At 42.0% G+C, this 22013-nt stretch overlaps 1 protein-coding gene across 2 annotated transcripts in view; it reads left to right on the top strand.

Annotated features, from left to right (window-relative positions):
• The window catches only part of KDM3B (lysine demethylase 3B), an 86618-nt gene that overhangs the window by 22714 nt on the left and 41891 nt on the right, over positions 1-22013 (top strand). The window contains exons 2-9 of one of the 2 annotated variants that reach the window (XM_025386962.1): positions 575-688; positions 3178-3283; positions 4983-5107; positions 6916-6990; positions 11791-11959; positions 12058-12390; positions 16516-17764; positions 18674-18875. In XM_025386962.1, the coding sequence (XP_025242747.1) occupies positions 11945-11959; positions 12058-12390; positions 16516-17764; positions 18674-18875 (1799 nt within the window). In that variant the 5' untranslated portion in view covers positions 575-688; positions 3178-3283; positions 4983-5107; positions 6916-6990; positions 11791-11944. Of the gene's footprint in view, positions 1-574; positions 689-3177; positions 3284-4982; positions 5108-6915; positions 6991-11790; positions 12391-16515; positions 17765-18673; positions 18876-22013 lie in introns of both variants that reach the window. The other variant, XM_025386961.1, reaches the window with a different exon arrangement.

Consider the following 22013-nt stretch of genomic DNA (forward strand, 5'->3'; position numbering starts at 1 on the left):
AACTCCGGACCTCGGGTGATCAAGCCACTGAGCCCGGCCTCATTTGTTTTTAAGGCCACTTTCCAGTTGAACTTTTAGGAAAAGCTCTTGTATAAGTGCATATGGGGTCTCTTCATGACTTTTTTGTAGGCTATTTATTTATGAAATGCTAATATGAATTAACCATCCATATTTATGCCGTTAATTATTTTATAAATTTCACAAAGATTTCAAGAGTTCTAGCGATGATAACAGTATAACTCTTTATTCTGGGAATTTACTGTAATTTAGCTCCCTTGAAACCTGACAAGATTGGCCCTGTTCCTAGGCAGAATTAGGAGAATTTCTGATTCCTCTTGTCCTTTTTAGCCAATAAGAGTATTGAGCTGACTTTCTGCATTAGTTAGCTTCTCATGACTTTTTGAGGGGTAGATGCCAGGTTGGGAATGTTTCCAAGGACTTATGCTTTAGCTTATCTGTATTTACTGGGATGAAAGATATAATAATTATTTCTTTGAAGTTAGAGATTTGTTTGAATTGCTATTTTTTTTTAATTCCCAAGTTCTAATCAATTTCTTGTCATTGTACTTCACAGACTTTTACTCCCCTTGTAGATAAACTGGGTTTGGGTTCTGTGGTTCCAGTGGAATATCTTCTGGATCGAGAGCTTCGGTTCCTGTCGGATGCCAATGGGCTGCATCTGTTTCAGGTATTTAACACTTGCTTCAGCCTTGAGCCTATTTTTTTCTCATTGCTAATTTCTTTGTTGGTATAAATATAGGTGTTTCCCCTTTTGCTAGGTGGGAACATATTAGCGTTTCTTATATTACTTCCTCCAGTAAGTACGCTGTGCCTTTATTTATTTATTTACTTATTTTTTTGAGACAGAGAGTTTTGCTCTTGTTGCCCAGGCTGGAGTGCGATGGCATGATCTTGGCTCGCTGAAACCTCTGCCTTCTGAATTCAAGCAATTCTCCTGCCTCAGCCTCCCAAGTAGCTGGGATTACAGGCATGTGCCACCAAACCCAGATAATTTTTGTATTATTAGTAAAGATAGAGTTTCACCATGTTGGTCAGGCTGGTCTCGAACTCCTGACTTCAGGTGATCCACCTGCCTTGGCCTTCCCAAAGTGCTGGGATTACAGGCGTGAGCCACCGTACCTGGTATTTTATAAATTTTATTTATTTATTTATTTATTTTTATTTATTTATTTATTTTTTGAGACGGAGTCTCGCTCTGTCGCCCAGGCTGGAGTGCAGTGGCCGGATCTCAGCTCACTGCAAGCTCCGCCTCCCAGGTCTACGCCATTCTCCTGCCTCAGCCTCCCGAGTAGCTGGGACTACAGGCGCCCGCCACCTCGCCCGGCTAGTTTTTTGTATTTTTTTTTTAGTAGAGACGGGGTTTCAACGTTAGCCAGGTTGGTCTCAATCTCCTGACCTCGTGATCCGCCCGTCTCGGCCTCCCAAAGTGCTGGGATTACAGGCGTGAGCCACCGCGCCCGGCCTATTTATTTATTTTTGAGACAGTCACCTAGGCTAGAGTGCAGTGGCTTGATCTCATCTTACTGCAACCTCCACCTCCCAGTTTCAAGTGATTCTTGTGCCTCATCCTCCCAACTAGCTTGGGATCAAAGGCACATGCTATTACACCTGGCTAATTTTTGTAGTCTTTGTAGAGACAGGGTTTTGCCATGTTGTCCAGGCTGATCTCAAACTCCTGGCCTCAAGTGATCCACCCACCTTGCCCTCCCAAAGTGCTGGGATTACAGGCGTGAGCCACTGTACCCAATCTCCCTGTGCATTTTAAAGGTTTTCTGCTCCCTTGAAAAGTACTTCTGGTGGCTGAGGCTTCTTTCTTCTTCTACACGGCTCTACCCTACCCTAAAACCACCCAAGACTTAAGACCACAATTCTGAGTCTCTTCAGAAGAGGTGGTTTCGGCCGGGTGCGGTGGCTCACACCTATAATCCCAGCACTTTGGGAGGCCCAGACAGGCGGATCACGAGGTCAGGAGATCGAGACCATATTGGCTAACACAGTGAAACCCCGTCTCTACTAAAAATACAAAAAAGTTAGCCAGGCATGATGGTGGGCGCCTGTAGTCCCAGCTACTTGGGAGGCTGAGGCAGGAGAATGGTGTGAACCTGGGAGGCAGAGCTTGCAGGGAGCCAAGATAGTGCCACTGCACTCCAGCCTGGGCGACTGGGCAACTGGGTGACTGAGCAAGACTGTCTCAAAAAAAAAAAAAAAAAAGAAGAGGTGGCTTCTCTGAGGTGGCTATTTCTGTAACTTGAGTCCAAGGGGGCCTATTCATTATTGACATCCAGGAGTTTGGACTGGTTCCAAGCAGCATGAAGTATCATAGTTACAAAGAAAAGGGACTAGTTAATAGTTAAAACAAACCAGTGTCTGAGTTATAGTTTCAGAATTTAGGAAAATACATTTATTTCTCACTTGTAAGGGTTGCTGTCTGCAGGAAGAAAATCAGGAGACTAAGAGTTTTACTGTCTTACTAAGACAGACAAGAGCAGTTATTTCCTAAACTGTCTTCCGTGAGATGTTAATGATGATTTCTTTGTTGATACGTCTTCCCTGCTCATTAGGCCTCATTCCCTCTCAGCAACCTTGCTTTATTCATATTTATAATCTTAGTGCTTTATGAGATAGCACTTAGTAAATTTTGGATAAATACTGAAATAAGAAAAAAGATGTACAAGGAATAAAATGTTTTGTGGTCAAATAAGTATGAGAAACACTGGCCTAAATAAGTTTCTTTCCTGTATCTTCTCAGAGGCTTTAATAGGCTATTGTATGTAGAAAGATATATAATATTTCCTAATCCTAATTGATCCTAGCATTCTTAATTTTTGCAAAACATTTCATGAGACTAGAGTTCTTCTCTTTTTTTTGTTGTTCAAGAGACAGGGTCTTATTCTGCCATCTAGGCTGGAATGCAATGGCACAGCCATAGCTCACTGCAGCCTCAAACTTCCTGGGTTCAAGCGATCCTCCTGCCTTGGCCTCCAAAAGTACTGAGATTACAGGCATGATCACCACACCTAGCCTGAGACTAAGGTTCTGTAGATACTGTTTGGCAAATGTTGATATGCAGCTCCTTAGGATATGATTTTTCTCAACTGATTAGATGTTTGCTATTCATGTTAACATTCAGTTGTTTTCTTCTTTTATCTTTACCAGATGGGAACAGATAGCCAAAACCAGCTTCTTTTGGAACATGCTGCACTGAGAGAAACAGTTAATGCTTTGATCAGTGACCAAAAGCTACAGGAGATATTCAGCCGAGGTAAGAACAGATAGTCTTCTGTCCCTGAACTCTGATTCAGGTGAATGATCACTGTTGAGTGATAGTATGGGATACCACGCAACCTTAAACATTTGTACTTATCTTCTTTTTGTGGGCAGAGTCAGATGCTACATGAAGGATAATTATTATTATTTATTAAAAAATAATAAAAATAAAGAGTATCTCCAGTTAGCTGGATCTCTAGAATAGAGATCTCATTCTCTCTCCATCACTCGTCTTATGGAGGTGTCTGTAACAGAGGTGAGACTCTGTATTATTCTGTCTAAGGTCCATCCATCCCCTTAAAGATGCTCTTAGAGCAAAAACAGAATCTCATTCAGACCAGCGTTTCCGGTTTATTCTGCATTTCATAATATACAGTTTTATTATGAGTTGAGTTTTAGTTTTTTTTAATTTCTTAAATATTATGTACTAGACAGTGTTAAGGCATTGGGGATATAGCAATGAATTAGAAAATCTTTGCTTTTTTAACTTACAATCTACAAGTTTCTCAAGAACTAAAAACACCAACAAATAACTTAGAGTGCAAAGTATAATGTGTCCACAGACTCATTCACGTTAAAAGCATGTTGTTTTTAAGAATGAAAAAAATTATTAGCTTTCAAGTTCAGATACAAGTTTTGCCCAAGATTCTACACAAAAGGTGTAAACTATTGGCTTCATTTATGTTATACATTCACTCCCCTTCCTTTCTTGATCTCATAATAATCATTATTTTCAGGGAAATAGTTTCCTTGTTTCTCTTTTGTCAAAATAAATCTAAACAGGTAAAGGTAGAAAAACTGACCTGTTGGGGAAGGAAGGTGTCAGGATAAAATGATGTTAAATAATCAAGGAAAGATACAGTGGAAGAAAGAATATGAGGAAAATTGGTAGCAGAAAAGAAAATTGAGTGGACAGAAGGAGAGGTAGGACATAGAAAAGTTACAGAATCTTAATTTTAACTCTGAGAGAGAAAAATCTAAAATTGGTAACGATTTAGCTATCTAGTCTCAATGAACAAGGATATGGCGGGGGGGGAAACTGTCCTTGGAGGGCAGCTTAAATTGCAGAGTAACATTACCTGCTGATAAAGTAATATATTTGAAACTCTGTGTTCCTAGGAAGACAGGTGCTATATTTGTTCAGCCTATTATTAGTGCAAAAGGCTGGAAACGTCGTAAATTGAACTCTCCACCCACTGTTATTGAAACTCAGATACCAGAATGTAAACGGCCATATATAACATAACATAACATAACATAACAACATAACATAACATAACAGCACATTCAACTTAGTGGCCTCCCACTTTTTTCATGTACATGTAGTTAGATACATGTCAGGTATCTAACTACATTTTCATACTACCGTAGTTTTTTATTTGGAAGTTTGCTTTCCCTTCCTATAATACTTTCAGAACTGGAAGATTGAGGCAAGGGGGCATTGGAGGGCTGGGAAAGTCTGAGGAATTTGTGAATAAATGAAGAATTTACAAAGACCACTGGAAGAAACCATTCAGGTTTTGTTTTTAAATTGCTGAGTATGGTAAATCTGGAATTGCTCATTTGTTCAATTCTATAAAAGGGGACCAAAAGTGCCAAATATTTACATTACCTAATTTTCCTTTGACTTTTAGAAACAATTATGAAATATAGCTTAGCCAAAAATATTCAATACTGACTGATCTCCCTTTTAGGTCCCTACAGTGTTCAAGGTCACAGGGTCAAGGTATATCAGCCAGAGGGGGAAGAAGGGTGGCTCTATGGTGTTGTGAGCCATCAAGACTCCATCACTCGTCTTATGGAGGTATCTGTAACTGAGGTGAGACTCTGCATTATTCTGTCTAAGGTCTGTCCATCCCCTTAAAAAGGATGGTTTAGATAGGTGAGCACTTCACTATGTGTAAGATGACTTGGGTCCCATCCCTGACTCTATCACTTAATAGTTGTGTAACCCCTAGAAAGGCTATTGAACTTTCTTAACTTCACTGTTCTCATCTATAAACTAGAGGTAAATATGTAAACCCCCACTGACCTTACAACACTGTTTTAGGTCCTGAGATTAAAGTATCTGAAAGTGCTTTGAAATCTGTAAAACAATATATAAATGTATGATACTAGTATTATATTCATAATGGTTAGTAGTTGGAGTGCAGTGGTGCGATCACGGCTCACTGCAGCCTCTGCCTCTCGGGCTCAAGCAATTCTCCCACCTCACCCTCTGGAGTAGCTGGCACTACAGGCGTGTGCCACCACACCTAGCTAATTTTTCTATTTTTTGTAGAGAAGGAGTCTTGCTATGTTGCCTGGCTGGTCTCAAACTCCTGAGCTCAAGTGATCTACCCACCTCAGCCTCCCAAAGTGTTGGGATTACAGATATGAACCAGTGCACCCAGCCAGAATATTTATATATTTATTTATATGATATATATGAGTTATATGATACATAATTTATATGATATGTAATTTATATGCTGTCTATAAATATGTCACACTTTAGTAACAAATAGGATCATATAGTACACATAGTTATATAATTTACCTTTTTTACTTAATTGTATATAATGAGCATTTTTGTATGTAAATGTAAAGATCTGTCTCATCCTTTAAAATAGATGCATTCTTTTCCACTACATAGATATATCATGACTAATCTAAAATTGATAGACATTTAAATCATTGCCAATATTTTCACTAGTACATGTAATATCACAGTGAACATCTTTTTACATTATTTATTGGAATAAATTTGTATGTATAATTACTAGGTCAAAGAATATGCACAATAAATTTGACATTTTCTATCAAATTGCCCCCCTACAGGGTTTTTATTCTCTAATAGTAGAATGATTCTTTTTTCTTTTTTAAACAGAGTCTCACTGTGTTCCCCAGGTTGGTCTCGAACTCCTGGTCATTCTGCCTCAGCCTTCCAAAGTGCTGGGGTTACAGGCATGATCTACCATGCCCGGCTTGGAGTGATTTTTTTTTTTTTTTTTTTTTTTTGGAGACAGAATTTTGCTCTTGTTGCCCAAGCTGGAATGCAATGGCATGATCTCGGCTCACTGCAACCTCCACCTCCCGGGTTCAAGCGAATCTCCTGCCTCAGCCTCCCGAGTCACTGAGATTACAGTCGCACCACCACACCCGGCTAATTTTTTGTATTTTTAGTAGAAACGGGGTTTCACCATGGTGGCCAGGCTGGTCTTGAACTGCTGACTTCAGGTGATCCACCCACCTTGGCCTCCCAAAATGCTGAGATTACAGGCATGAACCACTGCACCTAACCCTAGAGTGATTCTTTTAATGATTATTGGTTCTGAAGGTTTTTTGTTTCATACTATACAGAATAGGATGGTTTTAGAGATACAGGATTCAAAATTAACATCGCTAAAAGGCACACTTGGATATGAATTCACTTCTTTCATTCATTTGCTTAACAAATATTTGAATGCTTACCGTGTTCTAACCTGTTGTAGCAGTAAATGAGACAGTAGAGAGCTCTGCTGTCATGGAGCTTTCATTCTAGTAGGTGAGTCAAAACAATAAAGAGATAATTACATCGATTAGGAAATTACATAATTATGTCTTTATGGGCAAGGCATTAAACATCTTTTTCCCCTCCTACTGTAGAGTGGTGAGATCAAGTCGGTAGATCCCAGACTAATCCATGTGATGCTGATGGATAATTCAACGTCTCAAAGCGAGGTATAGTAATGGACTGCATTCCTGAGCAGACTCATGAGCTTGCATTATCTTGCTGTGTGTAGATCCCTTATATATGTGTTTTCCATGGATGCCCTTTGAGTTGTTCAGCTTTAGCCACTGTACATTTTTTTGCTGTCTCCACAGTCTGTCTAAGGGGGGATGTTCTCAAGAAAGAGACCTAGTTTGAGCAAACCCTTTTAATCATGACTATGTTCCCTAATTCTTCTAAAATGCAAGGCTGGTTTCTTTCTGTATTCTGTTAGGACAGGTATATTTGAAAGATACAGTAGTCAGTTAAAAGTGCAATAAGCAGTAGTAATACTTGTGATCTACCAAGTAACAAGAAATGAAGGATAAACTATGTCCACTTTTTTTTTTTTTTTTCCATTCGGTGGCAGGGAGCTCCAAGGGAGTCTGAAATTCTGTATTCCCAGGTAGAATCAATTCAAGCTGGTACCTAGTTCAGTGTTCAGCCCACAGTGAATTGGTTACTCCATAATTGTTATGAGCCTGCCCAACTCTTGGTTTATTCAGAATTAATGTAGCCCAAAAAAAGATGTATTGATGATCTCTGGGCCAGGCGCAGTAGCTCACACATGTAATTCCAGCACTTTGGGAGGCCAAGGCAGGTGGATCACTTGAGGTCAGGAGTTCAAGACCAGCCTGGCCAACATGGTGAAACTCTGTCTCTAAAAAATACAAAAAAAAAATTAGCCAGGCATGATGATGGGTGTCTGTAATCCCAGCTCCTTGGGAGGCTGAGGTGGGAGAATCTCTAGAACCTTAGCTGGAGGTTGAAATGAGCCAAGATCGCACCATTGCACTCCAGCCTGGGTGATAGAGCAAGACTCTGTCTCAAAAAAAAAAAAAAAAAATCTCTGCCTAAACCAATCGAGTAATTCTGTGTGAATTTCCTTCAGTTGACCAGCTATCCGCATATTCCTCACGGTATCTTAGCACCTCTGTAATATTGCTGTCTTTGCCACTCCTGCTAAGTATATAGTCTTTCCTCATCTTTATCCAGTCATTCTTGACTTCCTAAAACAAGATCAGAATAGGAAAAGAAAAAAAAATTTTTTTTTTTGAGACAGAGTCTCGCTATCTTGCCCAGTCTGGTCTCAAACTCCCACCTAAGCCTCCCAGAGTGCTGGGATGACAGGCATGAGCCACCGTACCTGGCCAGGGTTAAATTTGAAAACTGTTTACTACATGTAATATTACCACAAATAGGGTAAGTCTCCTGACTGTGTTTGCATGGCTGAAAACACCTGCTACTTTGATCATGTATTGGTCTCCTTTTTTGTTCCTTTCCTTATTTCATTCCTTCATTAAGCACATATTGTATGCCAGGTACTATTCAGCTGGCCAAATGTAACTGGGGAGTACTGGTCTCAATGTTATAGGCTGCTTACTCACATATGAGTAGCTCACTGTAAGTAGGACTTACATATAAGTTGTTTAGGGACTGGTAGTAGGTTTCTGTGAGCCAGGCTCTGCAAGTTGGCTGGATGACTTATAGGTGAGATGTTTGGTTTGTGTTTGTTTTTGAGACAGAGTGTTGCTATGTCGCCCAGGCTGGAGTGCAGTGGGGCGATCTCGGCTCACTGCAACCTCCACCTCCCGGGTTCAAGCGATTCTTCTGTCTCAGCCTCCCGAATAGCTGGGACTACACGCGTGCACCACCATGCCCACCTAATTTTTGTATTTTTAGTAGAGACAGGGTTTCACCATATTGACCAGGCTGGTCTCAAACTCCTGACCTCATGATCTGCCCACCTTGGCCCCCCAAAGTTCTGGGTTTGCAGGCGCGAACCACCACACCAAGCGATCTTTGGTTTTTAGCAGCAGATGTTGGTTCTTCCTTTTTTGGTATTAGCGTGATATTACTGTTTTCTTTGCTAGCAAAGTCCAATTATTTTTTATAGTTCTGCCAAGTTTGATAGTAACCTTTTTTAGAGATCCGTGATCACCTCATCATCTCCTTTAAGTATGGGTGAATGAACAAGAAAGAACAGAGTTCACTGATTGTGATTTACATCAGTAAAAACTGGGTGGTGACAGAGATTGAAGAAAGAATTTAAAAGCTTTTAAAAATCAAAAGAGGCCAAGGCAGGTGGATCACCTGAGGTCAGAGTTTGAGAACAGCCTGGCCAACATCATGAAACCCTATCTCTACTAAAAAATACGAAAATTAGCTGGGCATAGTGGTGGGCACCTTTAATCCCAGCTACTTGGGAGGCTGAGGCAAGAGAATCGCTTGAACACAGGAGGCGGAGGTTGCAGTGACCCAAGATCGCGCTATTGCACTCCAGCCTGGGTGACAAGAGCAAAACTCCATCTCAAAAAAAATCAAATAAAAAGAAAATCAAAAGAAAACAACACTTAGCAAACAGATAAAGTTCTTGAATGAAAGGTTTAGAGACAGTGCGGTAGCTCACGCCTGTAATCCCAGCACTTTGGGAGGCCGAGGTGGGCAGATCACCTGAGGTCAGGAGTTTGAGACCAGCCTCGCCAACATGGTGAAACCTCGTCTCTACTAAAAAAATACGAAAATTAGGCCAGGCATGGTGGCTCACACTTGTAATTCCAGCACTTTGGGAGGCTGAGGTGAGTAGATTACCTGAGATCAGGAGTTCGAGACCAATCTGGCCAACATGATGAAACCCTGTCTCTACTAAAACTACAAAAAATTAGCTGGGCATGGTGGCAGGCACCTGTAGTCCCAGCTACTCGGGAGGCTAAGGCAGGAGAATCGCTCGAACCTGGGAGGCAGAGGTTGCCATGAGCTGAAATCACACCATTGCAATCCAGCCTGCATGACAAGAGCGAAATTCTGTCTCAAAAATAAATAAATTAATTAATTAACCGGGTGTGGTGGCACACGCCTGTAGTCCCAACTACTGGGGAGGCTGAGGCAAGACAATCACTTGAACCCGTTAGGTGGAGCTTGCAGTGAGCCGAGATCATGCCACTGCACTCCAGCCTGGGCAACAGAGCAAGACTCCATCTCAGGGGGAAAAAAAAAGGAAAGGCTTAGAAACTTAGATAATATTACCAAAAGTATAGGGAAACAAAAATCTTGAGCTATGCTTAACAGTTTTTTGTTTTGTTTTGTTTTGTTTTTTTGAGAAGGAGTTTCCCTCTTGTTGCCCAGGCTGGAGTGCAATGGCACAATCTCGGCTCACTGCAACCTTCCCCTCCGGGTTCAAGTGATTCTCCTGCGTCAGCCTCCCCAGTAGCTGGGATTACAGGCATGCACCACCATGCCTGGCTGATTTTGTATTTTTAGTAGAGACGAGGTTTCACCATGTTGGCCAGGCTGGTCTCAAACTCCTGCCCTCAGGTGGATCCACCCACCTTAGCCTCTCAAAGTGCTGGGATTACAGGCATGAGCCAACACGCCAGGCCTCCTTAAGAGGTTTATAGAAGACAGTTTAAGGAGAAAGGACGGTAATGAAGGCAGCAAAAGAGGAAAAATACAGAAACTAGGACTGGCAAAAAGAAATTTAAAAATTTTTGAGTTTACATTGTAACAGCTATGATAATGATTACAATAAAGATATAGATCTGCAAAGAATTTATAAATATTGAAGGACGTAAGAGTACATTAACTAAGTTGGTAAATATTAATGGCTAAATAACTGTGTGTCACATATTACCACCCCCACACAAGTTTCTGAATAAAACCATCTGGAAGTTACCCAAATAATGCTAAAGTGAATACCTGTTTCATGATGGAAAGCCAATCTAAAAAATGTTCCAGCTGTAACTTTGCTGCCCAAAGATTGCTCTAGAGAATGTTGGCTGCATCCCATACCTGACTCCCTTCATTCTCAGGGAGAGAGTCTATTCAGAGATGGGAATTGCCCCTTCTAATCCTATCTCATCCTGGGTTGTTTTAGCCTCTTAAATAAGACACAAGTAAGATTTCATGAGGTAGTCTGAAATTACTAGAAGAAATATGAGATTTGCCTGTTTGGCCAGTGGTAGCCAGCTTTTTTCCCTTTCCTCTGTCTAATGCTTTGAAATAAGATCTGGGGATTGAGTTTTTACAGTGTCTACATGAGCAATCCAAACCTGTCTCTGAGTCAGGTTTTCTTTTCTTAATTTATTTTACTTATTTATTTATTTATTTTGAGACAGAGTCTCGCTCTGTTACCAGGCTGGAGTGCAGTGGCGCCATCTCGGCTCACTGCAACCTCCGCCTCCCGGATTCAAGTGATTCCCTTCCCTCAGCCTCCCAAGTTGCTGGGACTACAGACATGTGCCACCACACCTAGCTAATTTTTTATATTTTAGTAGGGATGGGGTTTCACCATGTTGGCCAGGATGGTGTCAATCTTCTGACATTGTGATCTGCCTGCCTTGGCCTCCCAAAGTGCTGGATTACAGACATGAGCCACTGCGCCCAGCCCAGGTTCACTTTTCCTTTGGTCACAGACTCACAAATGTTGGTTTAGTGACTTCTCATTAGAGAAGGTTCCCTATTTCAGTACTTAAAATGCAAGTTTCTTTCAAGCAAGGAAATAAATATGTAATAAAGTGAGTTATTTCATCAAGGGGTAAGAGGAAGTTTGCCAAGTGAGTTAACCTCTGGTAACTATTATCTTGAATGTGTCTATATAAATTGAGTCACAGAAAGATTAGAGCTTTTAACAAAGGGGATGTTTTAGAACTGGCATTGGAACTTGGCAGTCTATGCCTGCTTTGTCTGTTTCTAGAGATGGGAAAGAGCTAATGGTATATGGTATTCACAGGATGAAAGTTTCCTTGTAATCTTTTTTGAATTTTGTTTTGTAGGGGGGTACGTTAAAAGCAGTAAAATCTTCCAAAGGAAAGAAGAAAAGAGAAAGCATAGAGGGTAAAGATGGCCGGAGGAGGAAAAGTGCTTCGGACTCTGGGTGTGACCCTGCATCAAAGAAATTAAAAGGAGACAGGGGTGAAGTAGACAGTAATGGGAGCGATGGAGGTGAGGCAAGCCGAGGGCCCTGGAAAGGAGGGAATGCCAGTGGAGAGCCAGGGCTGGATCAGAGAGCCAAGCAGCCACCGTCTACATTTGTCCCCCAGATTAACCGCAACATTCGCTTTGCCACTTACACCAAAGAAAACGGCAGGACTCTGGTGGTGCAGGATGAGCCTGTAGGTGGGGACACACCTGCATCTTTCACTCCGTATTCTACAGCCACAGGTCAGACACCTTTGGCCCCAGAGGTGGGTGGAGCCGAAAACAAAGAGGCAGGAAAAACACTGGAACAAGTTGGCCAGGGCATAGTGGCTTCCGCAGCTGTGGTCACTACTGCCAGCTCCACCCCAAACACAGTGAGGATCTCAGACACTGGCCTTGCAGCAGGGACTGTGCCAGAAAAACAGAAAGGCAGCCGGTCGCAGGCCTCGGGAGAGGTGAGTTACTTCAGGGGCAGATTTGCAAGATTTGGGTTTACTCTTTCGCCCTCCTTTATTGCTAACATTAAAAAACATTCAAGTGCCCCAGGGAAGGAGTATTTCTGAGATGTGCTTAAAATGTACTCTATGGAAGGCCTTTACTGCTCATTGGGTAAATGTGTATATTTTAATAACTGTATCAGCTCTTAAAAGGCACCGGAACAATTGGGTGAATCAAAAACTGATGATAAAACCTAATTTAAAGACATGTTAAAGTAGATCTGGTGGGGAATGTTTTAAGTTCAATTATCTATTTAGTTCATATAGTGGTCAAGCCTCTACTAGGCCTATAAGAGGTGAGGTTAATGAATTACAGTATTAGTAATAGTGAATACTATAATTAAGGCTATGTGTGCAAGCCACCATTACTTTGTTTTCAATTCATCATTTTCTGTGATATTTTCCCTTGAGGCTGAGTTAATTTCCATCATTTGATATGGCCATGAAAGGTTTTTTTCTCCCCAACTTCATCTTTTTAAGCCTTACCTGGAAAATTTGATGGATATCATCACAACAGTATCTGATTTCCTTTGTTCTTTATCTGATATGCATATATGGTTGCTAAAATGGAACCTCTGTTAAATGTAAGTTAACATCAAGTTGTCTCCCTAATCCAAAATATCAAAATCACTATAATATAATCTTTTTGACTAATTTTGGTCACCAAAATATGATTTATGGTGCTAGTCATCTTTTTTTCCCCAAACAGCTATTAACTCAAGCTAGAATATGAAATACAGAGATAAAATGGTTAATGATTTTTTAAAATTATATATAGGAAACTATTGTATGCTAAGTACTGTATATTATATGTAAAGAATTGAAACCCCTATTTGAAGGAGCTCACATCCTAAAACGGAATCATTTCAGATATAACAATGCCAGACAAAACATGACAAACATGACTTCTTTCCCTCCCCAACAAGTGCAGATTGTTAATCCCTAGTGTGCAGGGATAGGGAGGGAGATGAAATGTCCACACAGAAGAGGAGAGGGCTTGTAAATGCAAATTTCACACTGTTGATGGTTTGTGCTGTTAGTTGACCAGCATTCCTAAGATAACCAGGTGAGGATCTTACATGGATTTCCAGTGTAAATCGTCATAGTGTCTAAATTATTTTTAAAAAGCTCCATGTCAAAGGCAGTGTGAATGTAAATGGGGCTTACAAAATAGACCAGGTTTTACATGCTATAAAAGAGACCCACTGAATGCTGCTACTCTTAGAGTAGCAAAGCTGAATATATGAAATTCATATTCAAAGAGTATTTTCTTTTAAACAGGTTGGGGAAATTTTTGTGACTATAAAATTTCTATAAAACATAGTCATGTTGCTATGTTTCTGTTTGGTTCTTCTAGGATATGATTTAAAAGTATAGAAATGAGCCAGGCACAGTACAGCTCATGCCTGTAATCCGAGCATTTTGGGAGGCCGAAGCAGGTGGATCACTAGGTCAGGAGATCGAGACCATCCTGGCTAACACGATGAAACCCCGTCTCTACTAAAAATACAAAACATTAGCCAGGCATGGTGGTGTGGGCGCCTGTAGTCCCAGCTACTCGGGAGGCTGAGGCAGGAGAATGGCATGAGTCCAAATGGCGTGAACCCAAGAGGCAGAGCTTGCAGTGAGCTCTGCAAGTGAGATCTGCAAGTGAGATCACGCCATTGCACTCCAGCCTGGGCAACAGAGTGAGACTCTGTCTCAAAAAAAAAAAAAAAAAAAAAACAAAAACAAAAATAAGCTGGGCTTGGTGGCATGTGTCTGTAATCCCAGCTACCCAGGAGGCTGAGGCAGGAGAATCACTTGAACCCGGGAGGCGGAGGTTACAGTGAGCCAAGATCGCACCAGCACTCCAGCCTGGGTGACAGAGTGAGACTCCGTCTCAATAAATAAATAAATAAATAAATAAATAAATAAATGTGTGGAAATTAATGTTTTCATTACAATGCCTGATCTAAAATAAAGACAGCCAACAGGAAACTTCTTGCCCTAAAAACTGGGTTGAGATGAGTTTCTCATCACCTTTTTATAAGAAAAGGATTTGGAATTTAATCATTTGAAGGAAAATGAAAGACTGTCCAAATTATTTTTCATTCATGTGTGTATTTATTTTTAAAGGGTAACTTTAGGAGTGAAACATGAGCTACCCATGCTGGTTCCTTGAAGTCATGCAGGTATCAAGGCTCCTGGCCAAATCCTGCCTGTGAAGCAACAGCAGCACCTCAGGGCTGTGTCTGTTCTCTTTTTCTCTGTTGTGGGGAGGGAGTTTAAGTCAATGCTTACTGGTTAGTAGGAAGATAAAGAAAAAAGGAGCTTTAATTTTTTAACTTTAAGATACCCTGAAGTAGTCTCTGTAGCACAGACAGAGGCAAGCCTAGGTGGCCTGCTTGATTCTTACGTCTCTATGCTACCCCTCAAGGAAAGCCTGAATGTTAACTCCTCTCGTGTATTTAAAGAATAGTTTAATTAAAACTCTGTCCCATTTTTATAAGAGAATAGCCCTTTTGTTTATCGGGAATCCCTTTTTTTTTAATTGTAGTAAAATATACATAATGTAAAACTTATGACTTGAAAATGTACAATTCTGTGGCATTTAGTACATTTACAGTGTTGCAAAACTATGAAGACTATCTAGATCCAGAAATTTCATCACTCCAAAAGGAAAACTCCATATCCATTAAGTGATGATGGAATAATTTTTATTTCCAGTGTTTTAAAGTGAATATTAAGGTATATCATCCTCTACTACTTGAAAGTAATCTATGATGTGCAAGTCAAGTACTAGGATCTGGGTTTTATTAAATTAATAAATATTAAGTAAGGGCTCATAACTACCTATGGGTCTCTTCTCTCTCTCTCTGTGTGTTTGTGTGTGTGTGTGTGTGTGTGTGTGTGTGTCCCTCTTGTCTATATCTGGGTACATTAATATATAGGAAAGTTCGTTCTTTTTTTTTTTTGAGACGGAGTCTTGCTCTGTCGCCAGGCTGGAGTGCAATGGCGCAATCTGGGTTCACTGCAACCTCTGCCTCCCGGGTTCAAGCAATTCTCCTGCCTCAGCCTCCCGAGTAGCTGGGACTACAGCCACGTGCCACCATGCTCGGCTCATTTTTTGTGTTTTTAGTAGAGACAGGGTTTCACCATGTTGGCCAGGATGGTCTCGAACTCCAGACCTCGTGATTCACCCACGTCGGCCTCCCAAAGTGCTGGAATTACAGGCATGAGCCACCGCGCCAGGCCCCATTCTTTATACAGTCATTCACAAGCAGAAGTTAACATTTTGAAGGTAAAAGAAGGAAAGGAGAGTGTTTTATTATTTCATCAGTTACGCTGAAAGCTTTTTTTGGGATATTGTCAGTATATACATTTATCCTCTTGGTTTCTTATTAGATTCTAATTATAACAAAGGTCTTGGTAAATAGCTTGCTTTCTTTAATTTTAGCATCTGTATGTCTAACATTAATTGAAGTAGATATTCAACTCGTAGGTTGACTTGAACCCATAAATAGATGCCGAAATCCAAAAGGGTCCATGTTGTGGACTTTAAGATTAATGAGGAGAACACTTTTCTTTAATGTGCAGTAGGCTTGTCCTAGGATTAAAGCCATTTTTTGTAAAATGGGCAATTTTACAGTAGCCCAAATAAATCAAAACTTTAACAGTAGTTCCCAAGGTCATTGAGATATATTAATACTACAGGGGTCACTGTAAAAGCTGGTGTCTATTCAGGAACCCTTTTCTCCAATTCCTTAGAGGAGCTCTCCACTTCCAAATGCATGCCAAAAAGGCTACATGGCCTTCTAGCACTGTGACAACCAATTGGATAACAACCAAGGGAATGGCAGGATGAATGACATCCTGCTATCTCTGGTTCACCTTGCTAAAGATACCCTCAGTGTAGTCTGTGGCAGATTTCTTCCCACTGCTGGTGAACTCCAGTTATAAGAGAAGATCCATGGAATTGTAAAAGAGAAAAGTTGATTGACCCCCAAGAAATGCTGATATGGTGATAGTGAGGTCCAAGAAAGAGATCATTAGATAGTCATAAGAAGCCAGCATCACTAATTCAGACTATCTTCCTTTCAGAATTCAAGAAATTCTATTCTGGCCTCTTCTGGATTTGGAGCACCTCTCCCTAGTTCATCGCAACCTTTGACTTTTGGAAGTGGAAGGAGCCAGTCTAATGGTGTTCTAGCCACAGAGAACAAACCTTTGGGCTTCTCTTTTGGCTGTAGCTCTGCACAAGAGGCTCAGAAAGACACTGATCTCTCCAAAAACTTGTTTTTTCAATGCATGTCCCAAACTTTACCTACCAGTAACTACTTCACTACTGTTTCAGAGAGTTTGGCAGATGATTCTTCTAGTCGGGACTCATTCAAACAAAGCCTTGAGAGCCTGAGCTCAGGCCTATGTAAAGGCAGATCCGTTCTTGGAGCAGACACTAAGCCAGGCTCTAAGGCTGGCAGCTCTGTGGACCGGAAAGTGCCTGCAGAGTCCATGCCCACCCTCACTCCAGCCTTCCCACGGAGCCTCCTAAATACCCGTACCCCAGAGAATCATGAAAATCTATTTTTACAGCCCCCCAAATTGTCCCGAGAAGAGCCTTCTAATCCTTTCCTGGCATTTGTGGAGAAAGTTGAACACAGCCCTTTCAGCAGTTTTGCATCTCAGGCATCAGGTAGCTCCTCTTCTGCTACCACTGTCACCTCCAAGGTGGCACCCAGCTGGCCCGAGTCTCACTCCTCTGCAGATTCGGCATCTTTAGCAAAGAAGAAACCCCTCTTCATTACAACTGACTCCTCCAAGCTAGTATCTGGTGTTCTGGGCTCAGCTCTTACCAGTGGGGGCCCAAGCCTCTCTGCCATGGGGAATGGCCGCTCCAGCTCGCCCACCAGCAGCCTCACTCAGCCCATTGAGATGCCAACTCTCTCCTCCAGCCCCACAGAGGAGAGGCCAACTGTGGGCCCTGGGCAGCAGGACAATCCCCTCCTCAAAACCTTTAGTAACGTCTTTGGCAGGCACTCAGGCGGCTTTCTGTCCTCCCCGGCAGATTTTTCACAGGAGAACAAAGCTCCTTTTGAAGCTGTGAAAAGGTTCTCACTGGATGAGCGAAGCTTGGCTTGCAGACAGGACTCGGACTCCAGCACCAACAGTGACCTGTCAGATTTGAGTGACTCTGAGGAACAGCTGCAGGCTAAGACAGGCCTGAAGGGGATTCCGGAGCACCTGATGGGGAAGCTGGGCCCCAATGGGGAGCGCAGTGCTGAGCTGTTGCTGGGCAAAAGCAAAGGGAAGCAGGCCCCCAAGGGCCGGCCTCGGACCGCCCCCCTGAAAGGTGATCCTGCTGGGGCTGTATTTGGGCTTTGCTCTGGCACTGGGCTCAAATGCCTGTTGTGTTCTTGTGCAGCAGAGGCCCTCACTTTGATGGAAAGTTCTGTAATCTCATAGAATTACAGAGCCAAGAGGACCTGGCAGAGGCCCCTCGTCAGACCTGGTTCAGGGCAGGATTGCATCTAAACCAGCACTGTAAGAGGGGTATCTGTCCCATATAATGATAATCCCCCAAAGGAGGACTCTTGATTTTCCTTGGCAGTCGGTTATTTTTGGTCAGGAACTATTTCTTTGCATTTGTCTCATCCCTTTTTACTTCACTTTGGCTCATCCTCTTTACTTCAGAGGGGTTACTGGGAACTGGTATCCATTCCCACATAGCAGACATTTGTAGACGTGATGAAGCAGAGAGAATCACCCCTCAGTTTGCTTCTCTCTGAAACCTACATAAGGATTTTAACAGCTCTATCAAAATCCATTAACTTCTGTGGCGTGAGGTTATGATCCAGAAGCATGTAAAACAAAGTCTTGTGGTAAAAGCGGCTGTTTTCAATAGGAATTGCTATGTTGTGGGAGCTCAAGAGGTCCTGATGAACAGAATAGCCATATCGTGAGAGACTAGAGGCAGGTGATGGCTATATTCTGCCTCCTTGTGTTTTTCACACCCATATGCAAAGTTGTTTCGCCTTAGTGTGGCACTTCCCACAAGTTCTGCATGGTTCTTAGCTCCCAGTGGAAGCTTCTTTGCTCCTTGCTTTCCCTTCCTTTCAAGGATGGACATAATGGGTACATGCCCAAGCAGGGAAAGAAGTAGCAACCCAGGTCAGGACAAATGTCTGTCCCCAAAAGAATCATGCTATTGGTTCCTGTTTACACCCCATGACAAACTTTTCTTCTCTTCCCCTTGCCACAGTTGGCCAGTCAGTGCTGAAAGATGTAAGCAAAGTGAAGAAGCTGAAGCAATCTGGAGAGCCCTTCCTGCAGGATGGGTCATGCATCAACGTGGCACCTCATCTGCACAAGTGTCGTGAATGCCGCCTGGAGCGGTACCGGAAGTTTAAGGAACAGGAGCAAGATGATTCCACTGTAGCCTGCCGTTTCTTTCACTTCCGGAGGTACCCAGACTCCTGTTTTCCTCATTTGCCACTTTTCACTAGTGACACATAACTTCCACTCTCTCTCTCTAAAAGTCTATAAACATGTTTCATCGTCTTGGTCTTTGCTTTCCTCAACTCCTTTGCTCTCAGCGTCTGTGAAGAGGCTCTGGCATAGTAGTCACTTAGTTGTTTGGATTGTAAAATGACATGTGGTTTTGTCCTTGGAGAATTGAAATTGAGCAGTGTTAGCTGTAGCTCTGTGCTATTCCCTGAGTTATTCCTAACTTAGGTTGGTTCTATTTGAAACCACTATTATAAGCAGAAGGACTGCATTTCATATTATGGATCTGCCTGACTGCTTATTCCTCCTCAGTGCTAGAGTAACTTGAATCATGTTAAAAAGAAGGGGAAATAAGATTTGGAGATAATGTGAAACATCTTTGAAGTAGATATAACTGATGAAAATCTGGGAATATCATCTGCTTTTACCAAACAACATCTCTTTAGTTACTTTTCTTCTGCTTGATAAACTTAGAAGGGGAGTTTCTTCTGAGTGACCTTTCAAGAATCTTTAATTTTAAAGTAAATCTAAATGGTTTATCAATATGGTGTGGATTCACTTAGCAAATGTTTATTGAGCATTTAATGTGTGCTAACCCTTGTTCTGGCCATTGAGTATTCAGCACTGAACAACAAAAAAATCACATTTCAGCCCTCAGAAGGTTGGGGAGGCAGACAGTAAATAAGGAAAAAGGCCAAGCATGATTACACACCTTTAATTCCAGCACTTTGGGAGGCTGAAGCAGAAGGATCACTTGAGACCAGCATGGGCAACATAGTGAGACCTTGTCTCTACAGAAAAATTTTAAAAATTAGCCGAGTGTGGTAGCACACACCTGTAATTCCAGCTACTCAGGAGGCTGAGGTGGGAGGATCACTTGAGCCCGGGAGGTCGAGGCTGCATTGAGCCTTGATTGTACCACTGCACTCCAGCCTTAGAAGCAATGCAAGGCTCTCTCTAAAAGAAAAATAAAAAATAAAAAATGATATGTCAGCTGATAATAACTACGAGAAAAATAAGGAAAGAGGATTGAAGTGTGAAGAGGCTAGAGAGGCTACAGTTTTAAACAGGATGATTTGAGAAAGTGAGAGTTGAAGAACAGTCTGCAGGAGGTGAAGGAATACACCATACTGTGACAGGTATTCCAGACAGTTGCAAGCATCCCAAAGCTGGAATATTTCTGGTGTGTCCATAAAGTTAGGTTGCTAAAATAGAATAAGCAAAGAAGGAAAAGGAGTTGAGGTGAATGAGTTAATGGTGGGTCCACATTTTAAAAGGCTATTCCAAAGGCCTTGGTTTTTACTCTGATGAGAAGTCATTGGAGGCCTTGAACTGATGAGTGACACTGATTAATGTTTTAAAAGGCCACTTTGGCCACCTTCTTGAGAATAGGTTATATAGAGGCAAGGGCAGAAGCAGAGAAGTTAGAAGGCTGTTGGAATTATCCAAGTGAGAAATGATGGGGCTTGGCCCAGGGAGATAGTGATGGACATGATGAGAAGTGGTTGAAGATAGAGCAGACATAATTTTCTGATGAATTAGATGTGAAGTATGAAAGAAAGGACCTAAGGATGATTCTATGTCTGCTTCTAGGTATGTCTTTTGGCCTAAAAACAGGAAGAATGAGATTGCCATTTACTGATAAAGAGATTCTTTAGGGAAAAGCAGGTTTGGGGAGGAAAAGGGGGGAGTTTTAACTTGGCCGTGTTAAATTTGAGATGCCTGTTAGATTTTCAAAGGTGAGATACTGAGAAGGCAGCTGGAGATACAGCTCTAGAGTTAAGGGAAGGGGTCCTACTGAAGATATACATTTGGATATCACCAGGTATTTAAAGCTATCAATCTAAGTGAGATCAGAGGATAAAGAAGAATAGCAGTCCGGGGACCAAACTCTGGTACTCTCCAATTTTAGAGGTGAGAAAGATGGAAGCAACTAGTAAAGGAGACTGAAAAAGAACAGCTAGTGAAATAGCAGGAAAACTAGGCAGTGAGGTATCCCAGAAGACACTAAAGAAAGTGTTTCCAGGAAGGAATAATGAACTGTGTCAAATGTTGCTGACTTGGATGGGGGCGATAGCTCATGCTTGTAATCCAATCCCAGGACTTTGGGAGGCTAAGGTTGAAGGATCACTTGAGGCCAGCAGTTTGAGACCATCCTGAACAACGTAGTGAGACCCTGTCTCTACAAAAATAGTAATAATAATAATAATTTTTTTTTTTTTTGAGATGGAGTCTTGCCCTGTTGCCCAGGCTGCAGTCTTGCCTGTTGCCCAGGCTGGCATGGTCTTGGCTCACTGCAACCTCCGCCTCCTGGGTTCAAGCGATTCTGCTGCCTCAGTCTCCTGAGTAGCTGGGATTACATGTGCGCGCCACCACGCTCGGCTAATTTTTTGTATTTTTGGTAGAGATAGGGTTTCACCACATTGGCCATGCTGGTCTTGAACTCCTAACCTGAGGTTATCCGCTTGCCTCAGCCTCCCAAAGTGCTGGGATTATAGGTGTGAGCCACCGTGCCCGGCACAAAACAATTTTTAATAAAAAAATAAAAATGTTGCTGACAGGTCATGTTACATATGAACTAGAAGTGACTGATTTAGCAAGGTAGAATTACCTTATCAAAATAGTTTTGGTAGATTGGTAGGGGAAGTGCCTGATTGTAGGGAAGAAAATTTGAGGGAAAGGAACCTATGGCAATGAGTATAGACAACTCTTTTTTTTTTTTTTTTTTTTTGAGATGGAGTCTCGCTCTGTCACCCAGGCTGGAGTGCAGTGGCGCAATCTCAGCTCACTGCAAGCTCTGCCTCCTGGGTTCGCGCCATTCTCCTGCCTCAGCCTCCCGAGTAGCTGGGACTACAGGCACCCGCTACCACGCTTGGCTAATTTTTTGTATTTTTAGTAGAGATGAGATTTCACCGTGTTAGCCAGGATGGTCTCAATCTCCTGACCTCATGATCCACCCACCTCGGCCTCCCAAAGTGCTGGGATTACAGGCATGAGTCACCGTGCCTGGTCGAGTATAGACAGCTCTTCAGAGAAACTTTGCTCAAGCAGATAAATGGAGGGAGGGTATGGCTTGAGAGGATTTTTGTGGTAGA

Source organism: Theropithecus gelada, chromosome 6 (genome assembly GCF_003255815.1).
Source record: "Theropithecus gelada isolate Dixy chromosome 6, Tgel_1.0, whole genome shotgun sequence".
NCBI lineage: Eukaryota > Metazoa > Chordata > Mammalia > Primates > Cercopithecidae > Theropithecus > Theropithecus gelada.